The sequence below is a fragment of the Canis lupus genome, chromosome 27 (genome assembly GCF_048164855.1).
Source record: "Canis lupus baileyi chromosome 27, mCanLup2.hap1, whole genome shotgun sequence".
In the NCBI taxonomy this organism is placed as follows: domain Eukaryota; kingdom Metazoa; phylum Chordata; class Mammalia; order Carnivora; family Canidae; genus Canis; species Canis lupus.
This window is the reverse complement of record NC_132864.1, coordinates 37762890-37789061: the sequence shown is the minus strand read 5'-3', so window position 1 is coordinate 37789061 and position 26172 is coordinate 37762890. Positions and strand designations below refer to the sequence as shown.

Genomic DNA, 26172 nt, shown 5'->3' with positions numbered 1-26172 from the left:
GAAAGAGACTCCTTAATGGAGGATCAGGGAAGTCATAGCAGTGCTTCATGCCTCTTGACACCCTGTCCATCATTAGTGACCTTTTGGGCCGTAGCCTGGCCTAATCTGCGTGACCATCATATACTCTTGGACGTACGGGTAGACCCCGGACCACCATCCTGAAGGAAGCATCGTCTTGACTGTTGGAAGTTAAGAGATGGACCCCTCTATCTCTAAGCAGGAGTCCTCCTCCAAGAGGAGACCCTGTTCAGGCTGACCATCCCCAATGCAGGGGTCAGAGCCTCATCTCTCCATATATTCTCCAAAAGCCCCCGGAAGAGCTCTTTTCTCTCTTTTTTTAAAAAAGATTATTTATTTATTTATTTATTTGACACAGAGAGAGTGAGCGAGCACAAACAGGGGAGCAGCAGGCTCTCCACTGAGTCAAGGTGTGCGATGCAGGGTTTGATTCCAGGACCCTGGGATCATGCCCTCAGCCAAAGACAGACGCTTAACAAACTGAGCCACCCAGGTGCCCGGAGGAGCTCTTTTCTAATGGCAGGATGGAACAAGGGACACTTGCAAGCAAGTCTTCCTCCAGCTTCTGGTTGGTGGCCCAAACACCAACCCATGTTGATACCTTAATCAAACATTTAGAGGCAATCCAGGTTTAATCATTGCCTGTTTTTATTTGAAATTCTTGATGTAAAATTATTTTCAAGGAACAAGAGATTAAATTAACATGTCAAAAGATCTCACATTATAGAAAATGATCTGAGACCAAATTAATGCTAATAAAAAAGGCCAGCATAACCTTGGATAATTTAATACATTAAACCTGGGAGTGGGGGTAGGGAAGGAGAAAAGAGAAATGTATCTTTAGCATTTATTTTTTCTAATATTCATATTTGTGCTTCATCATGTTTACTGTAGATTAAGAAGCTAATTATTTCCATATAAAATCAAAATCAAAATACAAGATGAAATGTATTCAGATCAGGAATCCACCTTCTGAAGAATGGTTCTTTTGGAAAAGAAAATTAATATGTAAAATAAAAATAGAAACAGCCTTCCATCTACACTTAAACGGCAGCCAGAGTAATGGGGTAACTACTATTTATAGAGCACATATCTATTTAAGCCACTTTTTTCTAGGCCAGAGGCAACGCTCTAAGCCATTGACCTGGAAAAACAAAGGATAAGTGAAAAAAAGAGAAACCTCAAGTTAAAGTAATTCCATCCCCTCTGTTGGTTTTTATCAGGAATTGGGGAACTCTGCTTTGGCTAAGGCAGTGGGAATACCCCTCAAGGGCTGAAAGCGAGAAGGGGCAAGGAGGAGGTTGCCTGTGGGACCTCAGAGTGAGATTTCTCCTTCCCAAAATCAACCACTAGGTCTGACTGTTCCGACTTCCAGGTCACACTCGGTAATTCTTAGGTAACTCTAAACAAAACCTAAAATGACAGCATCCTCTACAACAGTCTCATCCCCATCAGAGCCAGTAACTAAAAGCCATTATGTTGCAATTGATTATTTTATTTTCCAGTCAACCAAGAGTCCCAACTTATGGCTTTCTTCCCTTTTTACGCAACGACTGTCCTTCTCCAGAGAAAGCGACGAATCTGCCTCCAGCTTCATCCTGAGTGTGAAGATAAAATACTATTTTCAGAAACTCCTTGGAGCCTTAGAGTAAATGCTTGATTCTGTTGACTCAAGTGCCAGCCACCCATTTCCCTTACTTCCACATTATTCATAATAAGAAATGGCCTTGAAATAGAAATCATAATCTATTGAATCGAGAAACGAAACCAGAGAATCACAACTATGCCTCTACCAACAGCTTTTATTCTCAGGTTGAATGTACATCCTTTTGCAGAAGCATTACGTTTTCAAAATGTAAAAAAATATAAAATACACCCCCCCCACCCAAAAGAAAAATATCTGTAACTCTACCACCCAAGAAGACTTCCGGCCAATTCTCATGCTTCCCAAGCCTCTAGTTGATGAATTTCTCTGCTAAGATACTCCAAAGGCTATAGAGAATTCTGGCAGTTTTCCACCACTGGATGTTACTTCCTTTTTTTTTTTTTTTTTTTTTTTTAAGATTTTACCTATTTATTCATGAGAGAGACACAGAGAGAGGCAGAGGGAGAAGCAGGCTCCACGCAGGGAGCCCTATGTGGGACTCGATCCCGGGACTCCAGGATCACGCCCTGGGCTGAAGGCGGCGCTAAACTGCTGAGCCACCTGGGCTGCCCTGGATGTTACTTCTAAGTTTGTGGTATATTAAGCTGCTGTGGCAGCTTAATGTTTTTGCACACAACTCTTGATTTTTTTTCTTAGAAGTGTTATTCTTTCGTAAAAGGATTGCATTTTAAGTAAGTAAATAAATAAGTAAATTTAGAATCGCACGTATTTTTAAGGCTTTTAATATTACGGTCACTAACCAGCCCTGAGAACCATCCTAACGAGCTATTTTGTCACCACAGCAAGTGTCTTTACTGAGCTTGTAATGCTAGTCAGTCGGAGGCATTCTCCATGGAAGAGGAGGATTTCACATTCCCTGATACGTACCCCTGCACCTGCCTCTCCCCTCCCCCCCTGGAAAAGGGCATCACCGGCAGGGCTGTACAGGGCTTATGTGGTGGCAACCGTGTATGTTTGAGTCATAGCTGAGCGGCTCAGTCTTCCTTTCCTGCAGGGCCTTCTGTTTGTCGTGATGGCCCGGTGTCTGGTTTCTCTCTTCTGAACACCTTCAATGACAGCAGGCACCCTGCTGGTTCTGTCTGCTTGAAGGGGTTTCTCCTTGAGGTCTTAGGCTGCCCCGCCTCACTGGCCATCGTCTTGGTGCTGCGAATGGCTTCAGGGCTCCCTGTTTTCTGGATCCAAGGCTTTCTTATTTCTACTTTATCCCCTCGTTTTAGTTGGGTACACTCTCCAAATGCTTCCTGAGAAAGGCTGCTTGAAGAGTATCTTTTTGTGAGATCCTACATGTCTGAAAATAGCTTCTTCCACTCACATGTTTCCCTGACAGGTTGACTGGTGTTAGCATGCTAGGGCTTCCCTAACAAAACACCACAGACTGGGAGGCTTAAAAAACAGATGTTTGGTTTCTCATAGTTCTGGAAACTAGAAGCCCAAGATCAAGGTTCTGACAGTTTTGGTTTCTTCTGAGGCCTTCCTTGGCTTGCAGACTGCTGCCTTCTTGTGGTATTCTCACACGGTCTCTCCTCTGTACATCCAACTTTCCTCTTAGAAGAAGAGTCAGACTGGATTAGGGGTACCCTACTGGCCTCATTTTAACAGAATCACCTCTGTAAAGGCCTGGTCTCAAGATACCTGAGGTGCTGGGCGTTAGAGCTTCAAAACAGGATTTGGGGGAACACAATTCAGCCCATAAGAGCTGGGTACAGAATTTTTTGGGTTTCCTCTCAGAATTTTGGAGACGCTACTGCGTCATCTCCTAGCTTCCTGTGTCCTGCACTAAAATGATGCCATTCTTAATCTGTGGTACAACCTCTTTTCTCCTTCTGGAAGCTTTAGGATCTTTTCTTTGCTTGATAGGGGGCTATTTTCATTCATGGTGCTTGACACTCAGGGGTCCTCTTAGCCGCAAACTCTGGCCCTTCCATTTGTGGAAATTATTTCCTTGATGGTTCCTGATCCTTTGGTTTCTCTCATCTCTTTTCACAACTCTTCAGAAAGTAGAAACTTTCTGACTGCAGTCTCCACACTGGGGTGAGCTGGCTGGGACATTCCCCAGGGCTTGTCAGACTGTCCACAGAAAGCTCCTCCAACTGCAATGAGCAACCCTGGCAGGGAGTGTGAGGGAGCTAAGCAAGGGAAGGACACCAAGGGTGACAATGTTCAGGATGCAAACTGTCACTCATTCTTTTAGTTCGGTTCTGCTATCCACTGGGCTGATGGCCCCGGTCTAGGGATCTGCTGTGATGCTTCTTTCAGAAGATGAGCCTCCAGCCTTCTCCTAGGGTCAGGCAGGTGAAGCCCTAGCAGGGAGGAGGGGTGGCTGCTGTGGTTCTAAGTTCCTTGTGACACACATTCCATCTTTAGCCCCCCATTTCCAGAGGTGCCTTTCAGAGCTCTACTATCTACACCAATTGCCTCCCGGCTTTCCCCACAGGAAGCTCAGGATGCAGCTTCCCATGGCCTGTGAGGTCAGTTACCACTCATCCTCCTGTTCTTGGGCTTTCAAAATTCTGTAGCAGTTGCCTCCTCTTCTCGTCAATGTCCTTATTACCTTATTATCCTCCTGCCACAGCTTTAGTAGGGGTTCAGGATGGGGTAGAGCTAAGCATGTGCCTTCGATCCCACCGTTAGCCATGCATTTCTTCTTGAGTACTTATGAATTAAACAGCTCCAGCTGTGCCTGCCAGCTCCCTTCCTTTTCCCACATCTCCAACAGGCAGGTCACAAGTCAGCCTGGAGGAAGCCCCCGGCTAAGGCCTCTAGGCCTGAGGCAGCAAGCCCCAGGCTGTAGCTGGCAAAGGACTGGAAAGGCACTCACAGAGGAGTCAGAGGCTGAGGTCTCACAGGACCACACTTGTTCCTCTGAGCCTGGAAGTTCCCCAACACTGTGTTAGTTGGAGGAACATTAAGGCCACGGTGGACTGTAAAGGGGTAGGAAAGGTGTAGACAGTGTTCTGGCCTCTATCCCCAACCACCCCACAGGTAGAGGGGAAGAGGCTGCTTGATGGCCCTGCAGTCAGGAGCTAGCCAGTGACTGATCCTATCTAGCAGCCCATCCTGAATGGGCTCACAGATCATCTGCCCTCTAGCCTACTCTAGATCCTTAAGAGACTGACCATCTGAAAAAAGGAACCAGGAGAGTGGTGGTTGTAAAAGTGTTGGAGTTCTAGAAATACACAGCACAATGGCCATGGCTGCGAGGTGGGGTGGACCATCTGCAGTAGGGTGTGCTGGGTTTTCTGAGCCGGTTTCTAACACTGGGAAGAAATACCTGCAAAGTAGAAACCTACCCTTTGCCAACACCTGTCCCCACCTGCAGCCCTCCCTTCCTGTTACAGAGGCACTCCTGGGCCAGAGGAGGCTGTTCCCCTCAGGTCTCAGTGGAGGCCATTTCTAGAGTGGGTGGCACAGAGGCAGGAGCTTGCTCCTGTGCTCTGGATGCTCTCACCTCTGCGCTCACATCTGTAAAAATGCAGATGCAGATGATCAGAGCAGCCACCTCAAGGGACCGTGCTGGGGATTAAATTAATTAAATATAAAGCACCAATATGAAGCCTGACACTTGGGTCAGGGCTCTGTGAGCTGGTATGGCACTGGTCACTACTACCAGGTGACACTAGAGCTGTGGACTGCATACACAGGACAATCAAGGTACCAGGGAGAGGAGGGCCCCAGGCATGGGGAAAAATGTAACATAAAAAGCCTCATTCAGAATAGAAAGAACTTTCCAGTCATCATTAACAAAACTTCTCATTACCAGTGAAATAAACTCACCTCTTCAACTTTTTTGACCAGGGGACGTGAATTTCTGATGAAAGTTATCTTACCAAGTTTAAATTCATAGTTGGGAATTCCTCTGTGAAAGAGAGAAAGAAAGAAGAATGTTAGTTGCAGGATAAAGACATTAAAATTTGCTCCTGCCAATCAAGAGAAAGGCAAGCAAAGAGACAAGTGTGGTCCTGGTGACTCACTCTGGGGTTTACCGCTGTACCCACTCTGGCCTCGAGCCAGCCCTCTGGCGCTCCCCAGGAACCTTCCTGAAGTAACCAGAAGGCAACTGGAGCAGAGGCCTGTTGACCTAGTGCCTGGCCTGCAGTGAGAGGCCATCTGGAGGCTTGAGGGGCCCTCACCATCTCTGTCCTGTAGCCTCATAGACCCTGCAGGGGCCACCTTCTCACTAAACTCCTTACACTCTCTTAAGAGTCTGGGTAAAAACCACACTTGCAGTGTTCTCCCTCTGCTCTAACACACAGCAGACAGGTGACATATCTCATCCCTACCACGTCCATGACAGTCATCAGAGCAAGAAACCTCCTCTGACAGTCCCTAAGCCAAATGGTAAAAACACTTTTTTTTTTTTTTTTTTTAATTTATGATAGTCACACACAGAGAGAGAAAGAGAACGGCAGAGACACAGGCAGAGGGAGAAGCAGGCTCCATGCACCGGGAGCCCGACGTGGGATTTGATCCCGGGTCTCCAGGATCGCGCCCTGGGCCAAAGACAGGCGCTAAGCCACTGCGCCACCCAGGGATCCCTAAATGGTAAAAACACATTAAGGCAGCTCCTGCCTCCTGTCTGAGGGAAGTCTACATAATGGGGTCTTGATCAATTATCAGAAGTCACAAAATAGAAAAAGAGATTACTAAACAGGAACCAGAAAGATGTGAAACAGGAGGGCAAGCTGATTAGGGAGCACCTGGGGGCAGGCGGAGGCTGAGGAGGAGGGACAGAGTGAGGCTAGATTGCAGTGGGAGAGGCCTGGCGGATGAGGCAGGGCACCAGTATCCTTCCCTCACCAACGTGCACCGGGAAATGCCTGCTCTGGTGGCCCAGGAGAGCAGGCAGGGTGCCATCCATCCACACGCCAGCCTCCCTGGTCCAGACTTCGTCTCCAGAGCTCGAGTGAGGTGGTCCCACCCCAGGAATCTGGCGGAGAGCCTTCCTGGAGGAGGACAAAGCATCACAGGGGAAGCAGAGCCAGAGCAGACCTACCTTTTAATGTCTCCAGGCTTGATTGGGGAGGGGCTGGGCTCTACACCTTTCTTCTTCCCGTCCAATCTATTCCCGGAGCCGGAGAAGGCCTAGACGAGCGAGCAGGAGAGTGCGCAAGAGCTTAGCGAGCATACACGTGCCCTGTGCCCAGACACTGCAGCCAGGATGTGTGCTGGGAGGTGTAGTCCAGACCCCTTAAGGACTGAAACCTTCACTTCCTGACAGACAAGAACTTTCCACCCGGCCTCTCAGGGGACTGATGTGAGATGAAAGGAACCTCCTGGCCCAAGCACAGCCACCTTACAAGGACAGCCAGTAGTTAAAGGACAGATTCAAAGTTTTGGCTCCAGCCTCTGCAGGACCACCCAGCTCAGGGTCCAGGGGCAGGCTAAGGCCTCTGTTGCAACTGCCCCACAGCTCAGCTCCACTTTCTAGTCATGATTCCTCTGCTGCCTCCCAGCTCCCCGATGCCAGCGCACTAGCCATCTCTACCTGCTTCCCAGGGAGTCTGGCTGGCCGCGGTGCTGGGAGGTCATGTTCTCAGACAATAAAGCAAATGGGGTCACATCTAGTGAATTGAAGAGAAGCATATACATGTGTCCTACTTGGTGGGTTAGAAATTTTCAAAAGGAGAAGAAAAATCAGGGCCTGCCTTTAGGATTCCAGGACAAAGTGAATGTAAAAGGCTGTGTAACTGAGAGTGCCAGATATGTGCATGCACAGAAACCCAAAGGTCCAATCTCTGCAGAGGTCCCCAGATGGCACGGCAGGAGCATAGAAAGTAAAACGTGTGGCCTGGTACTCACACGGAAGCCCAGCTCTCCAGCATAGCCGCTGTGGTCAGCTTCACCCTCCTGATGGGAGCACAAAAACAGGTGATGAGCCTCTCATTGCTACTGCTATCCCTGCACCCCCAACAGCTGGGACACACTATTCCCCAGGAGCAGGACATGTGACCATGTCAGCACCAGCAGAAGCCAAACTCAAGTTGGCTGCTGGGACCCACCGAGGACGCCCTCCCAGAGGCCCCGTTACTGAAGGGGGCAAACAGTGCTGGGGCTGGGGAGGGTCGCTGGGCAGAACTTACAGCGGACTCCTCATGCTGGACTTGTCTCTCAGGCTCCTTATAGCCCAGTGGGGCATCGAAGTCCACCTTTGGTCCCGAGATGAAAAGAATAATTTTGAGATATGGTGACACTTAGGCTTCCTTAGCTTTTGTTTTTAATTGAGACAACGGCAGGGTCATATGTGGTTGTTAAAAGATGCAACAGAAAGCTGCCCCTATATACTCTGCCCAATTTTCCCAATGGTAACATTTTATAAAATCACAGAGTATCACCACCAAGATAAGCAGCAGCTGCACCATCCGGCCCTCCTATTCAGATTTCCCAGTTAAGTTCTCCCAATTTTATCATGAGTATTGGTCATTGTCCACCCTCAGTCGAAGTACTAGGCTGTTCCAACCTCCCAGGGACCTCTCTGAGTTGTCCTGTTATAACCACACGTGCCTCTCTCCTGGCCTTCTCCTAACTCCTGGCAACCACCAACCCGTCTTCCATTTCTAAAGCCTCGCCGATTTCAAGGATGTAATACAAATGGAACCAGAGAGAATATAACCTTTTGGGACTGGCCTCTCTTGCTCAGAAGCATTCCCTGGAGACCCACCAGGCTGTTGTATGTACCAACCAGTAGTTTCTTCCTATACAGCTGAATAAGCTTCCTTAACTTTCCAGAATATCCATGCTGCTGGTGAGTGCAGCCACCTCTCTTGGCTGGAGATGTGTCACCAGGTCAACAACCTCCTCGCAGGCGTTCTGGCATCAACTTCCTTCTCTCTCACCCAAACAGTCCTCGGGGCTGCATGACACCCTCATGGGGCACTGGCCTGCAGGGTTCATCAACTGCCCATCTTCCCGTGACCCAAGTGCACTGTAAGCATCGAAGGTACTCACGTTCATGTCACACTCAATGATGGATACGGCCTTGTCAGGCTTGGTCTCCATCACCCGCAGTTCATAGATCTGTGGGAAAACAACAAAAATCAGTAGCATGGTTTTGTGGCAGCATGGGGGGGGGAGGTTGTCATCATTCATGTTACTGCAGCTCCCTACCTAGCTCCTGCAGACACACTGTTCACCGCCGTGACACCATCCCCCTGCTGCACATATTGCTGTGACAAGGGGGCTGACTTTGTGGGAGGTAGGGGGGTGGGAGGCTGCTTTGATGCCTGTCCATCACTCAGCAGAGGCTGTTCCCTCTATGTGGTTAACATCACACAGGGTAGCTATGTATCACATTGCAAAAAAAACACAACCTTTATTCCAGGAAGTTCACTTCTAGGAATTTATTCCTTTTATTTTTTTAAAAAAAGATTTTATTGGTTTATTCATGAGAGACAGACAGGCAGAGGGAGAAGCAGGCTCCATGCAGGGAGCCCGATGTGGGACTTGACCTGGGACTCCAGGATCATGCCCTGGGCCAAAGGCAGGCGCTAAACCACTGAGCCACCCAGGTGTCCCTCTAGGAATTTATAAGTAAATAATTAGCTAAACACCTAAGAGAAAATCCTAAGAAGGCTTGCTCCAACACTGCTAATAGCACATGCTCAAAATAACTATCAATAGATATTTGTTCACATGTAAAAAAAAAAAAAAAATTACAGAAACTAGTGGAATACTACTCAGCCAATAGGAAAGTAAGTTAAAAAAACCAGTTATATTGCTGTGTGTCTAAGATAATCCCAAATATGTAACAAACATAAAAAGTCCAGAAGGCTGGGACGCCTGGGTGGCGTTCTAGAATACTGCTTATTCCTTAAGACCCTCCTTCTGAAATTCCATTGGTAAATAAACTCTCTTAATTTCGTTTATTAGAAAATATTTTGATTTTGCCTTCATTCTTTAAGGATGAAGATGGCTTTGGTGAGTTACTGTCAACCTTTGAAGATACAGTTGATCCTTGAACAACATGGACTTGAACTGTGCTGGTCCACCCACACAGGGATTTTTTTCTCCAGTCTAGTACCTTAAACGTATTCTCTCTTGCTTGTGACTCTTAGTAACATTTTTTCTCCAGTTTACTGTACTGTAACAGCATAGTATATGACACATATAATATACACTATGTGTTCACTGGCTGGTGGTAAGGCTCTAGGTCAATAGTAGGCTACTGGTAGTGAAGTTCTGGCAAGTGAGAAGTTGTACACAGATTTTTCACTGTGTAGGACTGGGGCAACCCCAAGGGTCTACTGTATTCTGCTCTTTGGGCTATCACGGCTGCTGTTTTTTAAAGTACCTTCTCTCTGCTTACCTCTCCGTAGCTGGTATTCAGCGTCTGCAACTCATCCTGTGTGGCAGATGTATACTCCCTGGAACTGTGGGCTGAAGGCCAGCTCTAAAACAAGTTCACTTACCTTCTCTTCAAACATCACCACTCCTCCATTCTTTCTTGCTGGCATTTTCACTGAGTACGTGTACCTTTCTCAGGATACCCCTATCTCCCCCATGCTCTTGGCCTTGATTCTCTGCGTAGAATTCTAAGGCACTTCTCCAGATTTAGCTTTCATTTCATGAATTCTTTGTCAGCTGTTATTTAACTCTGTTTTTCAAATCTTTCTAGTTATTTTTGGTAGTCTTTTGTTAATTGCTAAATTTTGTGATTCCATTAAAAAAATTTGAGTATTTTATACATAATTACTTTATGCTTGCATGTGAAATGCCAATACTGATTTCCTTAAGGGCTTATTTCTGCTTTTATTGTCTCTGCTTGGATGTCTGGTGGTTTTATTATGAGTTCTTGTTTGCTTGTTCCATCTACAGCAATCCTGAGGGCTTAACTAAACAGGCTGCTTTTCCCAGGGAGAATTTGGGTTCCTTCTCCTGGGATGAGGACAACATCCACCTCTGGGTCTATTTAAGCCCCTTTAAGGGTCTCACTTTATTGTGGAAGACTCCAGTTCAGGTCTCCCGCTAAAGCACTGACATGGTCATTTGCACTCAGGACTATCCTGTGAGATATTCTCAAAAAACTTCTATGTTTTTATTAGCAAGACCAACAATGCAGTCATAATCTAGACTTTATCCTAAAATTAATTGGGTTTTATCAGAAGAGCTCTTTAGAGTATCTAGCCTTCCATACCTCCAAAAGTAGAAGTCCAAACATGCATTTCAATTCTATGTATATTCTATGTAGCTTACCTTCTAGTGCAGAAGTTTCAATATTGTCTTTTATTGTAAATTTGGGTTATATTCAGTATTATTACCTTAATGTTAAGAACACTAACACTGGGCAACCCGGGTGGCTCAGTGGTTTAGTGTTTTGCCTTCATCCCAGGGCCTGATCCTGGAGACCCAGGATCGAGTCTCACGTCAGGCTCCCTGCATGGAGCCTGCTTCTCCCTCTGCCTGTATCTCTGCCTCTCTCTCTGTGTCTCTCATGAATGAATAAAATAAAAATCTTTTAAAAATTAAAAAAAAAAAAGAACACTAACACTAAGGTGGCCCATAATGAATTATGAAAGCTTCAAGTATTCAGTTAAGGTGGAGAGTATCTAAAATGTTCCTCACAAAAATAAAAGGAATGAGATTACTTCTTAGTTTATGAAAAAATATAAAGGTGTGATTCAAAACCCACAAAATTGAAAAATAAGGACTCTCAGTAACAAATGCCTCAAATACAAGGAAACTCAAGACAACACACTGGATCCCTACATTGTCATGGAGGAAGCGACTGGCTGAACCACAGGCACCTATTTTCAGTTGTGAGGGCCCAAGCCTCTGACGGGACGAGAGAGTATGACGGAACAGAGAGCTGGCCTCAGGGAAAGCCAGGCAGGAGCTGTAGTCACCCCAGAGCACCAGGAGGTCTGCCCTGGCAGCAAGCAGCTCCAGGACAGTCAACATCCACTGTCACCATAGACGAGGGATCCACACTTGCCATGCTCAATGCCCGTGGCAGGATGGGTTATGAGCAGGCTTACCAACTATTAAATCTTTTCCCAGTTTGTTAACCACGAATAATGGGGAGGTGGATAATGTCTTGAACTTTGTGTCACTTATACACGAGATAAATGAGAAATGGAAGGATGAAAGCTGGCATTTCACTTTACGGCTAAATTGTCTAGGTCCAAACAGTTGGGAAGCATGGAATCATGGATAAGCATATGTGATGTTTGGACCCAAAAGACTTATGTACCAGAGGAACTACTGAGGGAAAACCAAAGCTGCAGGAAACAGGGGAAGAGGACGTGTGCTCCCATGAGAAGGAGAAGTGACTTCAGGTGACACTGTCCTCAGCCAGAGCCAGGCTCTGCTTCCCCTGTGCCCCACAGCACTTGGAGCACATGGCAGGGCCTCTTCCTATCCAAGGGAAGGAATAAGACAAGGACAAGGACTCAGGCTGCTTTGTTTCTGCATCCCCAAAGACTAGCAAAGGGATGAGCTCAGATGATGGGTGTGGTGGAGAGCTTTCTAACGGAGGCAAAAATCAGCACCCTGGGCACCATGGGCAAAAGACATGTGACTAATGACGTTAAGCTCAGGCACCTGTAAACACCATCAATCAATTCTTGAAACAGAGCTGCTGAATGAATTACTACAAGGCTCTAAACATGAACCCACAGAGACTTAAAAGAGCAAACAGTAGGCAGCAATCATGGTAAAAGCCAGGCATACCCTGCTTAAAAAGAACCCCCATTCGGGTAGCCTGGGTGGCTCAGCAATTTAATGCCACCTTTAGCCCAGGGCGTGATCCTGGAGACCCAGGATCAAGTCCCACATCGGGCTCCCAGCATGGAGCCTGCTTCTCCCTCTGCCTGTGTCTCTGCCTCTCTCTTATGAATAAATAAATAAAATCTTTCAAAAAAAAAAAAAAAGAACCCCCCACCCCCCCCCCGATTCAAACCCCAGAATGGACACGGCAGGTCCTCATTAGATGTGACCTCTGCTGACTGGGCTCCAGGCCCTGCTGGCTCCATGGTGGAGACACTCACCTTCTCATTATAGTTGATGGCAATCACATCCCCTGTGGTCAGACAGGCAAAGTTTCTCAAGGCATTTTCTAACCTGCAGACACACACTGTCAAGGCAACATGGCAAAATGAGCACCTTCAATCTGAGGCGAGTTCCATGAGGGGTCTGGATTAGATGGTCACTGTCACGAAGTACACCTGGCAGACAGGTACCAGGCTGGTACTGAAGCACATGGCTTTGATACAATGGGATACTACTCAGCAGTAAGAAAGGGTGAACTACTTGCATGAGTGAATCTCATAAACACCAATGAGGGAAAGAACCCGCCAAAGTACTCCCTCGAGAAAGATAGCTCTCTGAGGGGTGGGAAGCAGTGGGAGGTCGGGCGAGGATGGCCAGGCAAGGGCACAGAGGAGCTTTTGGAAAGATGGAGATGTTTTGGTTACATGGGTGTTCACATTTGTCAACTCCTCAAACCGTGCGTCTTACTGTAAACTACACCTGAACAAATTGAACTTAACAATCCTATGGGAACGTGGAAGAAAAAAAGACCGAGAGAATCATGAATAGGCCCCCTCAAAAACCAAAGATGTTCTCTTTGACACTTTTGCGGTTTCTATCTTTTGGGTGGTAATCCAACTTTAGGGGTATATCCCAAAATAAAAACTAAAATAAAAATTGAAAAGGAAAAAGTAACCTGTAAGCTTTTTTTCTAATAGTAAATAATAATAATTTCTTAAACACTGAATAACCCAAATGCCCAGGCAAGGGAGTACGGCCTAATCACATGGAATATTTTAACCACATCGTCGTCAATTCAGAGAATTATTTTAAATAGAATGGTCAAACATGCACTGTGGCTCCAGGGAATACCAGATTGCCTCTCAGCTGCCGAAATTGACACTTTTTCTCCACAGGCTGAAGAGTTAACCATGCCTACAGAAATGGCCTCTGAGGGGCAGCCCCAGTGGCTCAGCGGTTTAGAGCCGCCTTCAGCTCAGAGCATGATCCTGGAGACCCGGGATCGAGTCCCACATCAGGCTCCTAGCGTTCTCCCTCTGCCTGTGTCTCTGCCTCTCTCTCTCTCTCTCTCTGTCTCTCATGAATAAATAAATAAAATCTTTAAAAAAAAAAAAAAAAAGAAATGGCCTCTGAAAACAATCTGGTAAATCTGCACCAAGACACAAGTGAAAATCCAGAGGAAGATCAGTAAGAGGCTGCAGTCACAGAGGCAGACACTCCTGGGCACTGCCAGCCAGACAAGCAGACCTTGCGACAGGATGACCTCCTGCCTACAAGATGGGAAGCATCCAACGAGTGCCATGAGCACAGCTGCCTAAAACCCCACCCTGTCCAGGGCCCAGTCACAGGGGACCCAACAGGCTCATCCACAGATACACTCTGCAAGACTCAACGCAGCTCACCCACACCCAGGACATGGCTGGTTTGCTCCTGGGTTTGGGGCGAGGACAGTGTGCAAGTAAGGAGAGTGGATGCAGCTTTTATTATTATTTTTTTAACTGTCTACCTATCTGTAATTTTCAATTGTGTTTTTTCAACCCTTTTAAAAAACAGGTGGTGTGGGGCAGCCCGGGTGGCTCAGCAGTTTAGCGCCGCCTTCAGCCCAGGGCCTGATCCTGGAGATCCGGGATCGAGTCCCATATCAGGCTCCCTGTATGGAACCTGCTTCTCCCTCTGCCTATGTCTCTGCCTCTCTCTCTGTGTCTCTTATGAATAAATAAATAAATAAAATCTTAAGAAAAAAAAATGTTTAAAATAAATAAATAAATAAAAAACAGGTGGTGGAATGACTGCTCTATAAGATGATCCCACAAGCTAAGCTGGGGCCTTCAAGGCAGAGGTCTAGACCACAGATCACACACAGCATGCTCCTTGCCCACACTAGTTACTCCTTAAATTATCAATATACACGTCTAGCTTATGTTCAGAGAACGTATCAAAAGCTACTAAAGTCTAAAATCTTTTCTTTCCTCTTGCTGACAGAAAATGTACTGTGTCACGTTCCCCCCTGGTTTGTGGAGTGAAAAGCACTAACCCTGGGTAAAAGGAGAGGCTAAGGCAGGCTCACAGCTGAGCTGGGGCACCAGGGATCCAACGGGTTAGGGTCTAGAGAAAGAGCAGCCAGCCTCCTTTCACCATAGCACACTGAGTTTTGTGCCAGGTGCCCCAGTCCCTTGGGGGGAGGGTTCCACTTTGCCCTCAAGGAAGTTTCTGGAGAGCAACCAGGTGAGGCCCATCGAGCACCCAGCATGCTTATCGAGAGCCAGGGCCAGGCTAGGGCGAACATGCTGGCTGACCGCCATTATTCTCAAATCACAACTTCAATCATAAACAAATATGTGATCCCCAAAGTAGGCACATGCTCCACAAAGAGCTCGCTGTTTACAGACTGCCAGCACACCCTTCCTTTGTCCAGAAGAACGCTTCTTATCTCAAAAGGATACACTGCTTTGGGGTTGGTGATGTCCAAGAAGTCAGGGCTCTGAGGCTGGAATTTGGAGTATGTGGCCACTTGAAGGTTGACACTCTCCACCTGAACCAAGCCCCCTTCTTCCAACAGCAAATTCTGCATCATCTAAAGGAAGAAGAAGGCTACATGAGCTTCCTGGAAATCAAATGGCCAGCATGAGCATCATCTAAACATACACAGCAGGCCCAAGTCTGACATTCAGACGGCCTCTTCCTTGGGCCCCTGGAAGAGGAACCTGAGATGAGGACTTGGGGACAGGTAATTTAATTGTGATTTGATGTTAGGAGGAAGGAAAAAAGCAAGGTGGCAAACAAGTCAGACATGAAAGGAAGGAGGTCTCAGGGTGCTACCCAGGTGGCTTCAGCGGGCATTGGGTCTCTACCAGCCTCTGAAAAAACATGATCCACTGGAAGGGTCGCCTGGAAGGCATGACCACCAGTTCCAGGTCTCCTAGGGGCAGTGTTTCCCCAGGGAAGCTCACTCTTCCATACCACTGAGCTGTCCCACACCCAACTTACAAGGTCTTAGGGCAAACAGGGCTGCAACGAAGACAGGATAATCATGTCACCAAGTGGGCTCATTTCACATGGAATGGCCTTACAGCTCAGGCACAGGGGTGGTGACAAGTCCCCAAAGGTCTGCTACAGGGGGTCACAGAAAACTCGTAAGACACCCCCACATCTCTATGAAACCACTCTGTGTAGTGGACGCTGGCTGAGGAACAAGATAGAGAAAGAAAAACACAGGCCTGTGAGTACCTGGTGTGCAGGAGTCAAGATACCACAACAAGGCTGACACTCAGGGGTCTGAGACAAGGAGGGCGGGCTAGAAATGAAAAACCTTGCACGTCTTGGAATGGTTTTTTTGTCTTATTTTAGAGTTTCTTTCTTTTTTCCTTTAAGATTTTATTTATTTGGGAGAGAGCACCCATGTAAGTATAAACGGGGCGGGGGTGGGGGAGGGAGAGGAAGCAGAATGCATACTGAACATGGAGCCCGACACAGGGCTTGATCTCATGACCCTGACATCAAGACCTGAGCCAAAATCAAGAGTCAGCCACTTAACTGAGCCACCAAGGGACCCCTTAGAGTTTCTTTTTTTAATTTTTACTTATTGTATATTTTTTTTTATTGGAGTTCGATTTGCCAACATATAGTTTCTTAAAGAGAACTTCAAACATATAAAAGCAGAGAGAAGGGTAGCCCGGGTGGCTCAGTGGTTTAGCACCGCTTTCAGCCTGGGGCATGATCTTGGAGTCCCGGGATGGAGTCCCACATGGGGCTCCCTGCATGGAGCCTGCTTTTCCCTCTGCTTGTGTCTCTGCCTCTGTCTCTCTCTGTGTCTCTTATGAATAAAGAAATAAAATCTTGGGGATCCCTGGGTGGCTCAGTGGTTTGGCGCCTGCCTTTGGCCCAGGGCGCGATCCTGGAGCCTCGGGATCAAGTCCCGCGTCAGGCTCCCGGCATGGAGCCTGCTTCTCCCTCCTCCTGTGTCTCTGCCTCTCTTTCTCTCTCTATATCTATCATGAATAAATAAATAAATAAATCTTTAAAAAAAAAAGAAATAAAATCTTTAAAATAAAATAAATTTTTAAAAAAGCAGAGAGAACCAGGGACAGCTGGTGGGCTCAGCTGGTAGGGCATGTGACTTAATCTTGAGGTTCTAAGCTAGAGCCCCATGTTGCGTACAGACTACTAAAAACAAAAAAACAAAAAGAAGAACTGCATGAGCAAGCCTCTACACACCCAATCCTGGTTCAACAGTGACCAGGTTACAGCTGACCTCGGCTCCTCAGTCACTGCTCCCCACTCCCTGGCCCCATCCCACACCGAGTCAGTCCCAGGTGTCACATCCTTCTGAGAACACTTCACCCAGATGGCACTGCCAACAGCAGTGCTGCCCACAGAGGCTCCACGGAGGCAGTTAGTTATGAGGTGACTCTAAGAGTCCACAGACAGGATGCTGGTAAGAAAGAAGGCCATGGCCAAAGTGGGCAGAGGTCATGAGTGAAGCTGCAGGGTGAGCAGGGACCTGCAGAGGTCCTGACACACTCTCGTTGAAGGGTGCTCATCAGGCTGGGGTGGTCACTCCACCAGATGCTACAGGCAGGCTGACAGACTTGGTAACTGGATGCTCGGTGACCCTGGAGAAGGACGCTTTCACGGAAAGTGCTCTAAGCCTGGAAGTCAGCCTCCTGCAGCCCAAGCTCACATTCCTTTAGCAAACCAGCAGGTAAAAACTGATGGCTGGAGGAAGGACACAGCTCACTGGCAGCTCAAGGAGAAAGGGCACAAGCCCAGGTCACCTTCTTGTGGCAGGCTCAGACATGACTTGTGGAGAGAAACAGCTGGTGGACGGCAGTGAGGAGGCCTGCTCCAGGTCTGGCCCTTCCTTGTGTGCACGAGCCCCTGCAGGCCAGTACTGGCCATGGAGCATAGGTAGTATGACGGGGACCCTGCAGGAGGCATCCACACACTCCCAGTGGTCCTGGGCAGGGATCTTGATCTAGGCCAGCAGATGAGGCCTCAGGTGCTAAGAGAAAGGTCAGCATCTGTTCTAGGCTGACTTACCCTGAAGAAGCCTGAGAGCTCCAAGTGGGATGGAGCCCACCAAGGAGCTAACAGAAGGCACCTGCTCACATATCCACTACGGGTGGAAAGATCCTTAGGCTGGCTCTGCAGCACCAGCTGGGAAAGCTCAGGCAACCACCTACTCTAGCCAAGAGCTGCAAGGCCAGCTCAGAAAGAGGCAGGGCCATGCTATCTTAAGAAGCTTCCCAGGGGATAACTATTTCTCAGCAAAAGGGATACAATTAGTTTTCTGATCCAAAATGGTCTGAGAGTCTGGACAAGAGGCCCCCCAAACTCTATGTCTATGGGTTGGAGAGTGCACTTTTAAGGTACAGTTCTTTCCAGTGTTACTACCTCATAAAGGTCACAGAGGGGCTCTGAGGATCCAGAATAGCCCTGGGAAACTGTCAGTGCCCCACCATTCAGCCACCCACAGCACTCTATCTGATGAGTGTAGGACAAGGCCTCAGTCCCATGAAGGGCACCTGTAAACCCACAGGACAATAAGGCAGTGAGCAGCAAGTGCTGGGGAGGGCAAGTGAGCAGGGAAGCAAGTTGAGTCTGGGCTTTGTGGCATGAGTAAGAGCTCCCTGGGGGACTGGGGCTGGAAAACAACACAGGACAGGATAGGCAGCAAGTGAGATGGGTGTGCAAGATTCCTGTGGGGAAGAGGCTGGCAGAGGCTAGCACTCAGGAAGGACCCAGGCTCAAGAGAAAGTCTGAAGGCAAAAAGAGAGGCTTTGTTTCCTTAGCGAGGAAATGATGTGCTCTGGAAAGACTCAGTTACAGAGAAGTATCTAAGCGCATGCACATGCACACACACAACAGAACTGGGGAAAAATTAGTAGAAGCGGGGAGTACATGTGTTAAAATCTAAAATCCTGTACTCAGTCCACTTCAAAAATATTCCTGCTTTACTATTTTCATGAAAGCCTTACCCAGGAGATAGTAGGTAAACAGCAAGGCTGTGGTTTCTGGGCTATGAGCTGATCATCTTTCAAGAAATAGCCGTGCCCCAGCCCGCAGAGCCTTGTTCTGAATCCCCTCCTTGTAGCCATCATACATGCTGGGAGCTGCCCTCCTACAGAACCCCAATCCTGAGACAGGCCACAGACTCTCAGAGACTGGCACGGCCCCACTCACCCAGTGTGGGAGGTAGCAGATGCCCTCATCGGCCACAAACTCTAGCACACCACAGTGCGTCATGCGGTCCGAGTTCTTGTTGGTCAGTTTGAACAGCATGGGGTAGGTAATGTTGAGTCGGCCTAAAAAGAAGAAAGAGGATGAGAGGCACAGCTACTGTGAAGGGGAAGTTCTATTTCCCAAATGCATTCCTCTGAAAATCAGCCTCCCTGGATGTCCACTGTGGCTCCACATAGTCTTGCTCCCCAGAGCCGAGACTCAGACCCACGAGGCGCTTAGGCCTCTGGGTGCCTGCCCACCCCCAACCCTGTGCACATCACTTGGCCCAGAGCTCAGGAATGTTTGGTGACCCAGGGACACAGTACCAGCTTACACTCGAGGTTTTCTGAAATTCCAATGTAAAAAAATGGCAAGTCACTAACAAATAAATGAGTTAATGTAATTGCCAACCATGTGCCGGACAAAATCCCCACCTGCCGGTTTCTAGTTAGAAAGGTGGGAAAGAAACACGTGCACCGAGATGCTGCAGTGCTATGGGCAAGATGGTGTGGGGGAGGCAGCATGCCGACAGAACACCGTGTGGGTCCTGGGCAAGACTGCCAGGGAGGGATGGCCAAAGAGGAGGCAGCCCGAACAAAGGCATGGAGGCACGGGGAGCCCAGCCAGTCTGGGAATGGCTGCTCATCGTTTAAGACTGAGAACAAGGGTGTGAGTGTAGTCGGGAGGAGAGGCAGGGCCAGACACCACACAGTGGGGGAGCATTCAGCAATGCGGGCTCTCTGCAAGGTCATGACACAGCATATCCCCTTGCGCTAGTGGTCCTGAGATGAGGCTGCAGGGACAGCAGGAGGCAGGCAAACGGGACTACAGGCAGGCTGACCCAGGAGGGCAGGAGGGGCAGGCAATGTGGAACAGGAGGACCTAAGAGAGTCGGGGACCTGGGAGAGGGGTCTGGGACAGACTGATACAGACAAGTTTGCCATGTTTCAGGCTCTCACTTACTATTTCGAGACCAGTGAGGTAAAGACTATTGTCACTCCTTTTATCTATGGGGCACTAACATGCCCAGTCAGCAAGAAGCCCAGAACCACGCAGCCCAGGAGCAATGACACTGGGGCTTAACCACAGAAGCCCACTTTAGCCTGTCACTTTAAGCAAACATAGCTGCAAAAACCCTGTTCAGTAGCAGAAGATACTCCTCCTGGGGTCTCTCTAAAAATTATGGTGCTGCAGATCAAGTAAGAAGCTTGGGAAGGCAGCCACAGATGGGGGAAGAGCCTCCAGAAGTGGCAGAGGCGGGTGTGGGTATCCTCCCCCATCACTAAGGGTGACCTGGATGCTGGAGTACAGTGGCCAAGGGCCCAGAGGGCAGCGCACCTCTCGGCTATGGAGTCGTGAAGGAGGATGGTGGTCAGTCAGCGTGAAGCAGGTCAGGCTCTAGCCAAGGATCCAAGATTCTTGCAGTTGGAAGAAACCCCTGTGCTCCTTAGTCTGCTGTGGTTTTCACACAGCATTTTCTGATTTAGAGAAGTGACTTGGGGCTCCTGAGCCCTCTGCACCCCCTCACCTCCTCCAAATACAGCAGTAATCCTTTTATAAATGAAGACTCTGTAAGATTTTATTTGGACAAAGTTCCTTCCACAACTTAAAAGATTTGAACACTGATCTAAGTCCCACTGTCTCAATCCGAGTCTCTTCTCAGATGCTTGAACCAAGAGTCACACAGGGCACTCAGTTCCTGGGTCAGCGCAAACAGAAAGGCAGGCTCTCTGGGAGGTCTTATTTCCTCCTCTATGATGGGGCTATGAACCCGAAAGCTCTATTAACCCACTGGCTGTGCAGAGGCCAGAATTAAAGGGCCTTCACTGGGTCGTAGTCACTGCTGCTGCTTTACTTTAGCCCTGCTGGTTAAAGGCCACCTCCTGCCTTACTGGCATCACATGGACTTGGGCTATTTATGCACATACCACAGGGTACCATCTAGGGGAAGTACTCCTGTCACACAGAAGCTTTGATGGACAGGTGCGTGTGTCCCTGTTTAAAGATGAGGACACGGGCAGCCTGGGTGGCTCAGCGGTTTAGCGCCACCTTCAGCCCAGGGCATGATCCTGGAGACCCAGGATCGAGTCCCACGTCGGGCTCCCTGCATGGAGCCTGCTTCTCCCTCTGTCTGTGTCTCTGCCTCTCTCTTTCTCATGAATAAATAAATAAAATCTTTAAAAAAATAAAAATAAATAAATAAAATAAATATGAGGACACTAAAGTTCAGAGGCCAAGTCACTAGTCTATAGCCAGGTGCAAAGACCAAGCTGGAATGATAGTGGACCCATACCCCTTCTCTACAGTGCTGCCCCACATGTATGAGACGCCAAGCGTGGAACGGCCCTCTGGTGGCTTCCACCATCTCCTGCCTCACATGGGAAGAATTCACACTAGAAAGACCACTGAGTCTCAAAAGCCACTGGTTATGCCTGTGGCTGGGGTCATGAGGTTCCTCATGGGATAAAGGGTTGAGAAAAGAGAAAGTATCTGATGAGAGGGGCAGCGTCTAGGGTAGAAGACAATAGCTCAATTTTTGATGTGCTTTTCAATGCAATGGGGCAGACAGAGCTAGAAATTTGTGCCTGGAGCTAAGGAAACATGTTTGGGGAGCAGATGAGGAGCCCATTGTCTTCTTTAGGAGAAAACCTAGTGAACCCAGGTGATAGCATCAGGGTGATGCCTCAACAGGGTGAAAAGCAACGGTGCTCGAACTTTCTTTTAGTCCTGATAGGATCTGAATAAGGTGTATATTTGTGTGTATGTGTGTGTGTTGGGGGGGGGGGCGGTAAAAAGGATAGAGCCCCCTTCATAGGGGAGGGACCCAGAGTGAGTACTCACTGGCCCCAGCCTAGACAGCTGGCCACTCACTGGAGCATCTGCAGGCCAAGCTCTCCAGCCTAGTACGCACCCTCCAGGGACAACTGCCAACCAGACACGGAGAAGGTTACCTATGCTTGGACATACTGAAGAGCATGTGCAAAGTTTCTGATGTCCGTATTTAAATTCCCTAGTCATGGAGAGAATACTTACTGAGTTGATCGAGGGCTGAGGGTGGCATAATTACTGTGGAAAGAATATTTAAGAAACATTAAGAAAATAAAATTAAAAAGGCAGAACAAAAACCAAAATTAAATTTCTGTCATGTCTTTAAAACATACTAAATGGAATTTGTGAAATAGCCAGAATTTCATAATGATCTTTTATGAGGAATTTTACTTGCTGTAATTCATTGTGGGGAGCCAAATGGCCATCAGCCATAAATCTAATCATAATCAGGACTCTCCCTCTCACCCCCAGTCCTCCCCTTAGCAAGTCTACGGCAAGTAAGATTTTCACTATAACTAGCTTCTGGTTACACATGCAAAACAAGGGCTACTGAAGACTATAAGTACTGTGGGCGGAGGGCAGGAAAGGTTACTATTCAAAATAAAAACGAGCACATACTCTTCCCTCCTTTCTCCACATCTGACCTGTCATTAGGCCCTGCAAGCATGGACACGGAGAAGCAGCGGTACTGCGTGGAGAAGCGGTTCTGGAAGACCCGGGGAATCGGGTGGTCGAACATGTTGAAGGAGAACTACAAGGAAGGAAAGAGATGCTGGAGTTAGAACAAAACAAAGGCACATTTCTTCCCATTGAAAGTCCACACAAGTTAGGGCAGTTAATGCTGCTGAATGTCCTCAAAGAGTAAGACACACCACTTCTAGCACCAACATCTCCATGAACCAGAACAGTCTGCCTAAAGTACTTCCTGGTAGCATGGTGAATCTCATATCTTTCTACATACCTGCCCAATCTCATCCCTCCCATCTCAATTCCACTACTTTTAGAAAGTGCAATCCTACTAAAATATACAATTGGCCCCACCACGCCTGTCATTAACCTCTTTTAGTCTCCCACCCCTCACCCAAAGCTCCAGGTCAGACCTCACACATACCTCAGGGACTGGTTACCGATGGCCCTGCAATCTCCTATGCCTGCCACACTGGGTTCCGCCAACGGAACTTTCCCTCTTTTCGTTAATTAAAAGAAACACATCTATTTATTGAGTGCCCACTATCTGCCAGGCTCTGCTCTAAGCACTAGCAAAATATTACTCTATGATGTGTGCTCACTAACAAAACAGGCACACCAGCCCTGGAGAAGCTGACATTCAAGACAAGGGAAACAAGTAAGAGAAAATGCCTGCATGTCTGGGGTTGATAAATGCTCTAAGGACAAGACAGGGTAAGGGACAGAGAGCTCCTGGGAATGCTGTTTTAAATGGGTGGTCAGGAAGGAATTCTGCACAGACCTGAATGCCAGGAGGGAGCCAGGTAAAAAACAGGGAATGGCATCCCAGGATGCAGGCAGAGTAGGCATGAGGGGTCTCTAACCCTCCCCCGGCTTCCATGACCATCCTCTCCTTGTTCCAGGAACCTTCCCTGCTTTGCCCAGGATCTGGGCTGGTGCCCCACAAAGGTGCTCTCATGTTGTTACACTGAGGTACTCCCTCATGTTAATAAGCCAAGACATGCTACCAAAAAGATTAAATACACCAGTTCTTCACACGTGGATTATGGTGAGGCTTAGAAAACACATTACAGGGCAGCCCAGGTGGCTCAGCAGTTTAGCGCCACCTTTGGCCCAGGGCATGATGCTGGAGACCCGGGATTGAGGCCTTATCGGGCTCCCTGCATGGAGCCTGCTTCTCCCTCTGTCTGTTTCTCTCTCTCTCTCTGTCTCTCATGAATAAGTAAATAAAATCTTAAAAAAAAAAAAAAAAAAAAAAAGAAAGAAAACACATTACATAGCAATCTGGAGTCTTCTCAAAGTTACCATGACGCCCCTCCCCATATAAAACTGCACAATAGGGTATATATCCAAAAGAACTGAAGGTAGGCTCTCGAAAAGATTATTTGTCTAATGTTTGCATGTTCATAGCAGCACTACTCATAAAAGCTTAGAGTTGGAAACAATCCAAGTGTCCGTCAACAGATGAAAGGCTAAAAACATGTGGTCCACTCACACAACGGAATATTATTCGGCCTTTAAAAGAGAGGAAAATCGTATCACATACTAAAATGTGGATGAACCTTGAAGACGTTATGCCCAGGGAAATAAGTCAATCACAAAAAGACAAATACTATATGATCTCACTTTTATGAGGTCCCTAGAGTTGTCAAATTCACAGGGACAAAAAGTAAAATGTTGGTTGCTAGGAGACAGGTGAGGGGAAATGGGGGACTTGTTTAATGGGTACAGTTTCAGTTTTACAGGATGAAAAAATTCTGGACACTCAATACACAACAATGTGAATGTAGTTAACGCTACAGAATCTACCCTTAAAAATGAATAAGATGGCGAATTTGTGTTTTTTACACGTTTTAAAAAAACATCTCACAATAGACAAATATTTCTTGACTTGATTCCAAGCGTACATTAAATAGAGGGAAAGCCATCAACTGAAAAGGTCCTTTACTAAGCCATTCCAAAATTAGCAAGATGAATCTGCGGTCTTCCTAAAATATAAACACAGAATGTTCCTGCTTAAAATCTCAAATGGCTCTTCAATCCCTGGGAGCTTTAGTGTAGTAGTTTTCAAGCCTCTGTCCCCCCTTTTAAGCAGAACTCTTGCAGTCTTGCCAGAGGCATAACAGATGTGAAGGGAGATGTGGGGGGGAGTCGGGGGGGGGGGGGGGGGCTTCTCTGAGCCTTTCACTACACCGCTCCACCTAAGCCATTTTTTTTCTTTGCTTCCGTTCCTCCTTAAATAAGAAAATCGCCCCAAAGTATTTAACACCCTTAACAATTTGCCTTCAATCCACCCAGGAGCCTGACCTTGTGCCCCTCCCAGCTGCTCCCTACCCCGAGTCCTACTCTCCTTTATATTCCAAAGCCTTATCACAGTGCCTAGACCTTTCTCAACGTCTTTAAGTGGATGAACTTGAGAATGGAAACACGATTCCACAAGGACAGAAAACGGATGTCACTTTCGGATAAGACTGAATAACCATTACTTCTTCTTCTTCTTTTTTTTTTTTGCTAAAATAAACAAAGTGACACTGATTGAGGCTAGGAGACCAAGCTTTGCGGCCAGACGGATTTGGCCTCAAATTTCCAGTCCCTACTTGTCTGACCTCGAGTCAACTACCAACTTCTTTAAACCTTGGTGTTTTTCATGGTCCTGGCCTCCAAAGGTACGAGAGGGATTCAGTGAGATACGATTTAATCAGGGACTGTGGGTGTTAAAAGCTGTGAAACAAAAAAAGCACCAGCAAAATCTAGCTGCTACTGTTCTCTCTCCTGAATCGCTTCAGTGGCCAAAGGCGGCCTAACCAGAGGCACGGCCCCCCGAGGACCGCGCCGAGGCCCGGGAGCGAGGGCGGAGGGTCCCCGCCCCGGGGCCCCGACTCTGCCCCCGCGCCCCCGGCCACCCTTCAGTTACTTCGGTGTCACGGAAACCTGTTACGTGCTTAGTTAGCCCTTGGGAGACCCGTGAGCGCGCGACACCGTCGGGGGGTCTAAGTCCAACTGAGAGGAAATTGGCTGCGCGTCGGGGACCCGCGGAGACCAGCCAAGGCCGACCGTGGTCAAGGGTCCGGCTGCTGCCGGCCGAGGTGACTCGGCATCTCCGCGGCCGTCCGGTCCGCCAGCCCGCCGCCCGGCCCCGGCCCCCAGCCGCCAGCCCCTGCCAAGCCGCTCTCACCATGGTGGACACCCCTGCCTCGCAGACGCCGCTTCGCCCAGAGAACGTTTGGACCGGGGCCCGCCGACCCTCCGCTCGCAGCCGCCGCCTCCGCCGCCGCCGCTTCCGCTCCGACGCCCTGGGAGGCTCACCGGAAGTGCCCGAACTGACACCGGGGGAGGTGCGGCAGACAGGGGTGGGCGGCAAAAAGAGAAAGAGCAGGCAAAGGCGCTAGGGCCTAAAACTTTCCTGGAGTATATACTGAAATACCCCCTCCTAATTTTTTGTCTGCTCTAGAATAACTTTTATAATTATTCTAAATCACATTTTTATAGTACTCCCCTGCAGACGAATTTCGTGGGCCCACTCTCCTTGTGGACTACACTACCCAGAATGCACGTGGCCCTTCCTGCCTTTGCGGCGGCCATCGAGGAAGCTGGCGGAAGGACGCTACACATCCGCCTTCGAACTGCGCCCCGCCCTTATTAAAATCGTAAACTTATGACATCGATGTATAAGTGAATTTAATTCTTGGAGAAGTTTCTTTCCGCCCCCCCCCCCGGAGTTCCCAGTGGGAGGCAATAGGCTTCTGTTCCCAAACTAAAGATGTCCA

At 48.1% G+C, this 26172-nt stretch overlaps 1 protein-coding gene across 1 annotated transcript; it reads right to left on the bottom strand.

Annotated features, from left to right (window-relative positions):
* Positions 1-1492: 1492 nt before the first annotated feature.
* Positions 1493-25933, bottom strand: UFD1 (ubiquitin recognition factor in ER associated degradation 1). Its single transcript, XM_072803550.1, has 12 exons — positions 25581-25933; positions 22337-22469; positions 21923-21955; positions 18851-18972; positions 15112-15242; positions 12667-12739; positions 8630-8698; positions 7765-7830; positions 7484-7531; positions 6678-6766; positions 5459-5540; positions 1493-1616 (listed from the first exon to the last, which is right to left on the bottom strand). Exons 1-12 carry the CDS (start codon positions 25581-25583, stop codon positions 1542-1544), a joined length of 924 nt encoding a protein of 307 aa, XP_072659651.1. The 5' UTR covers positions 25584-25933; the 3' UTR covers positions 1493-1541.
* Positions 25934-26172: the final 239 nt, after the last annotated feature.

Bases quoted from the DNA above. Each gene is read 5' to 3' on its own strand.
- UFD1 (XM_072803550.1), bottom strand. The intron at 15,243-18,850 runs GTGAGTGGGGCC...TTCTTCCTTTAG, and splicing joins TCTGCTACCTCCCACACTGG to ATGATGCAGAATTTGCTGTT. The intron at 7,532-7,764 runs GTAAGTTCTGCC...TGCTCCCATCAG, and splicing joins TCCAGCATGAGGAGTCCGCT to GAGGGTGAAGCTGACCACAG.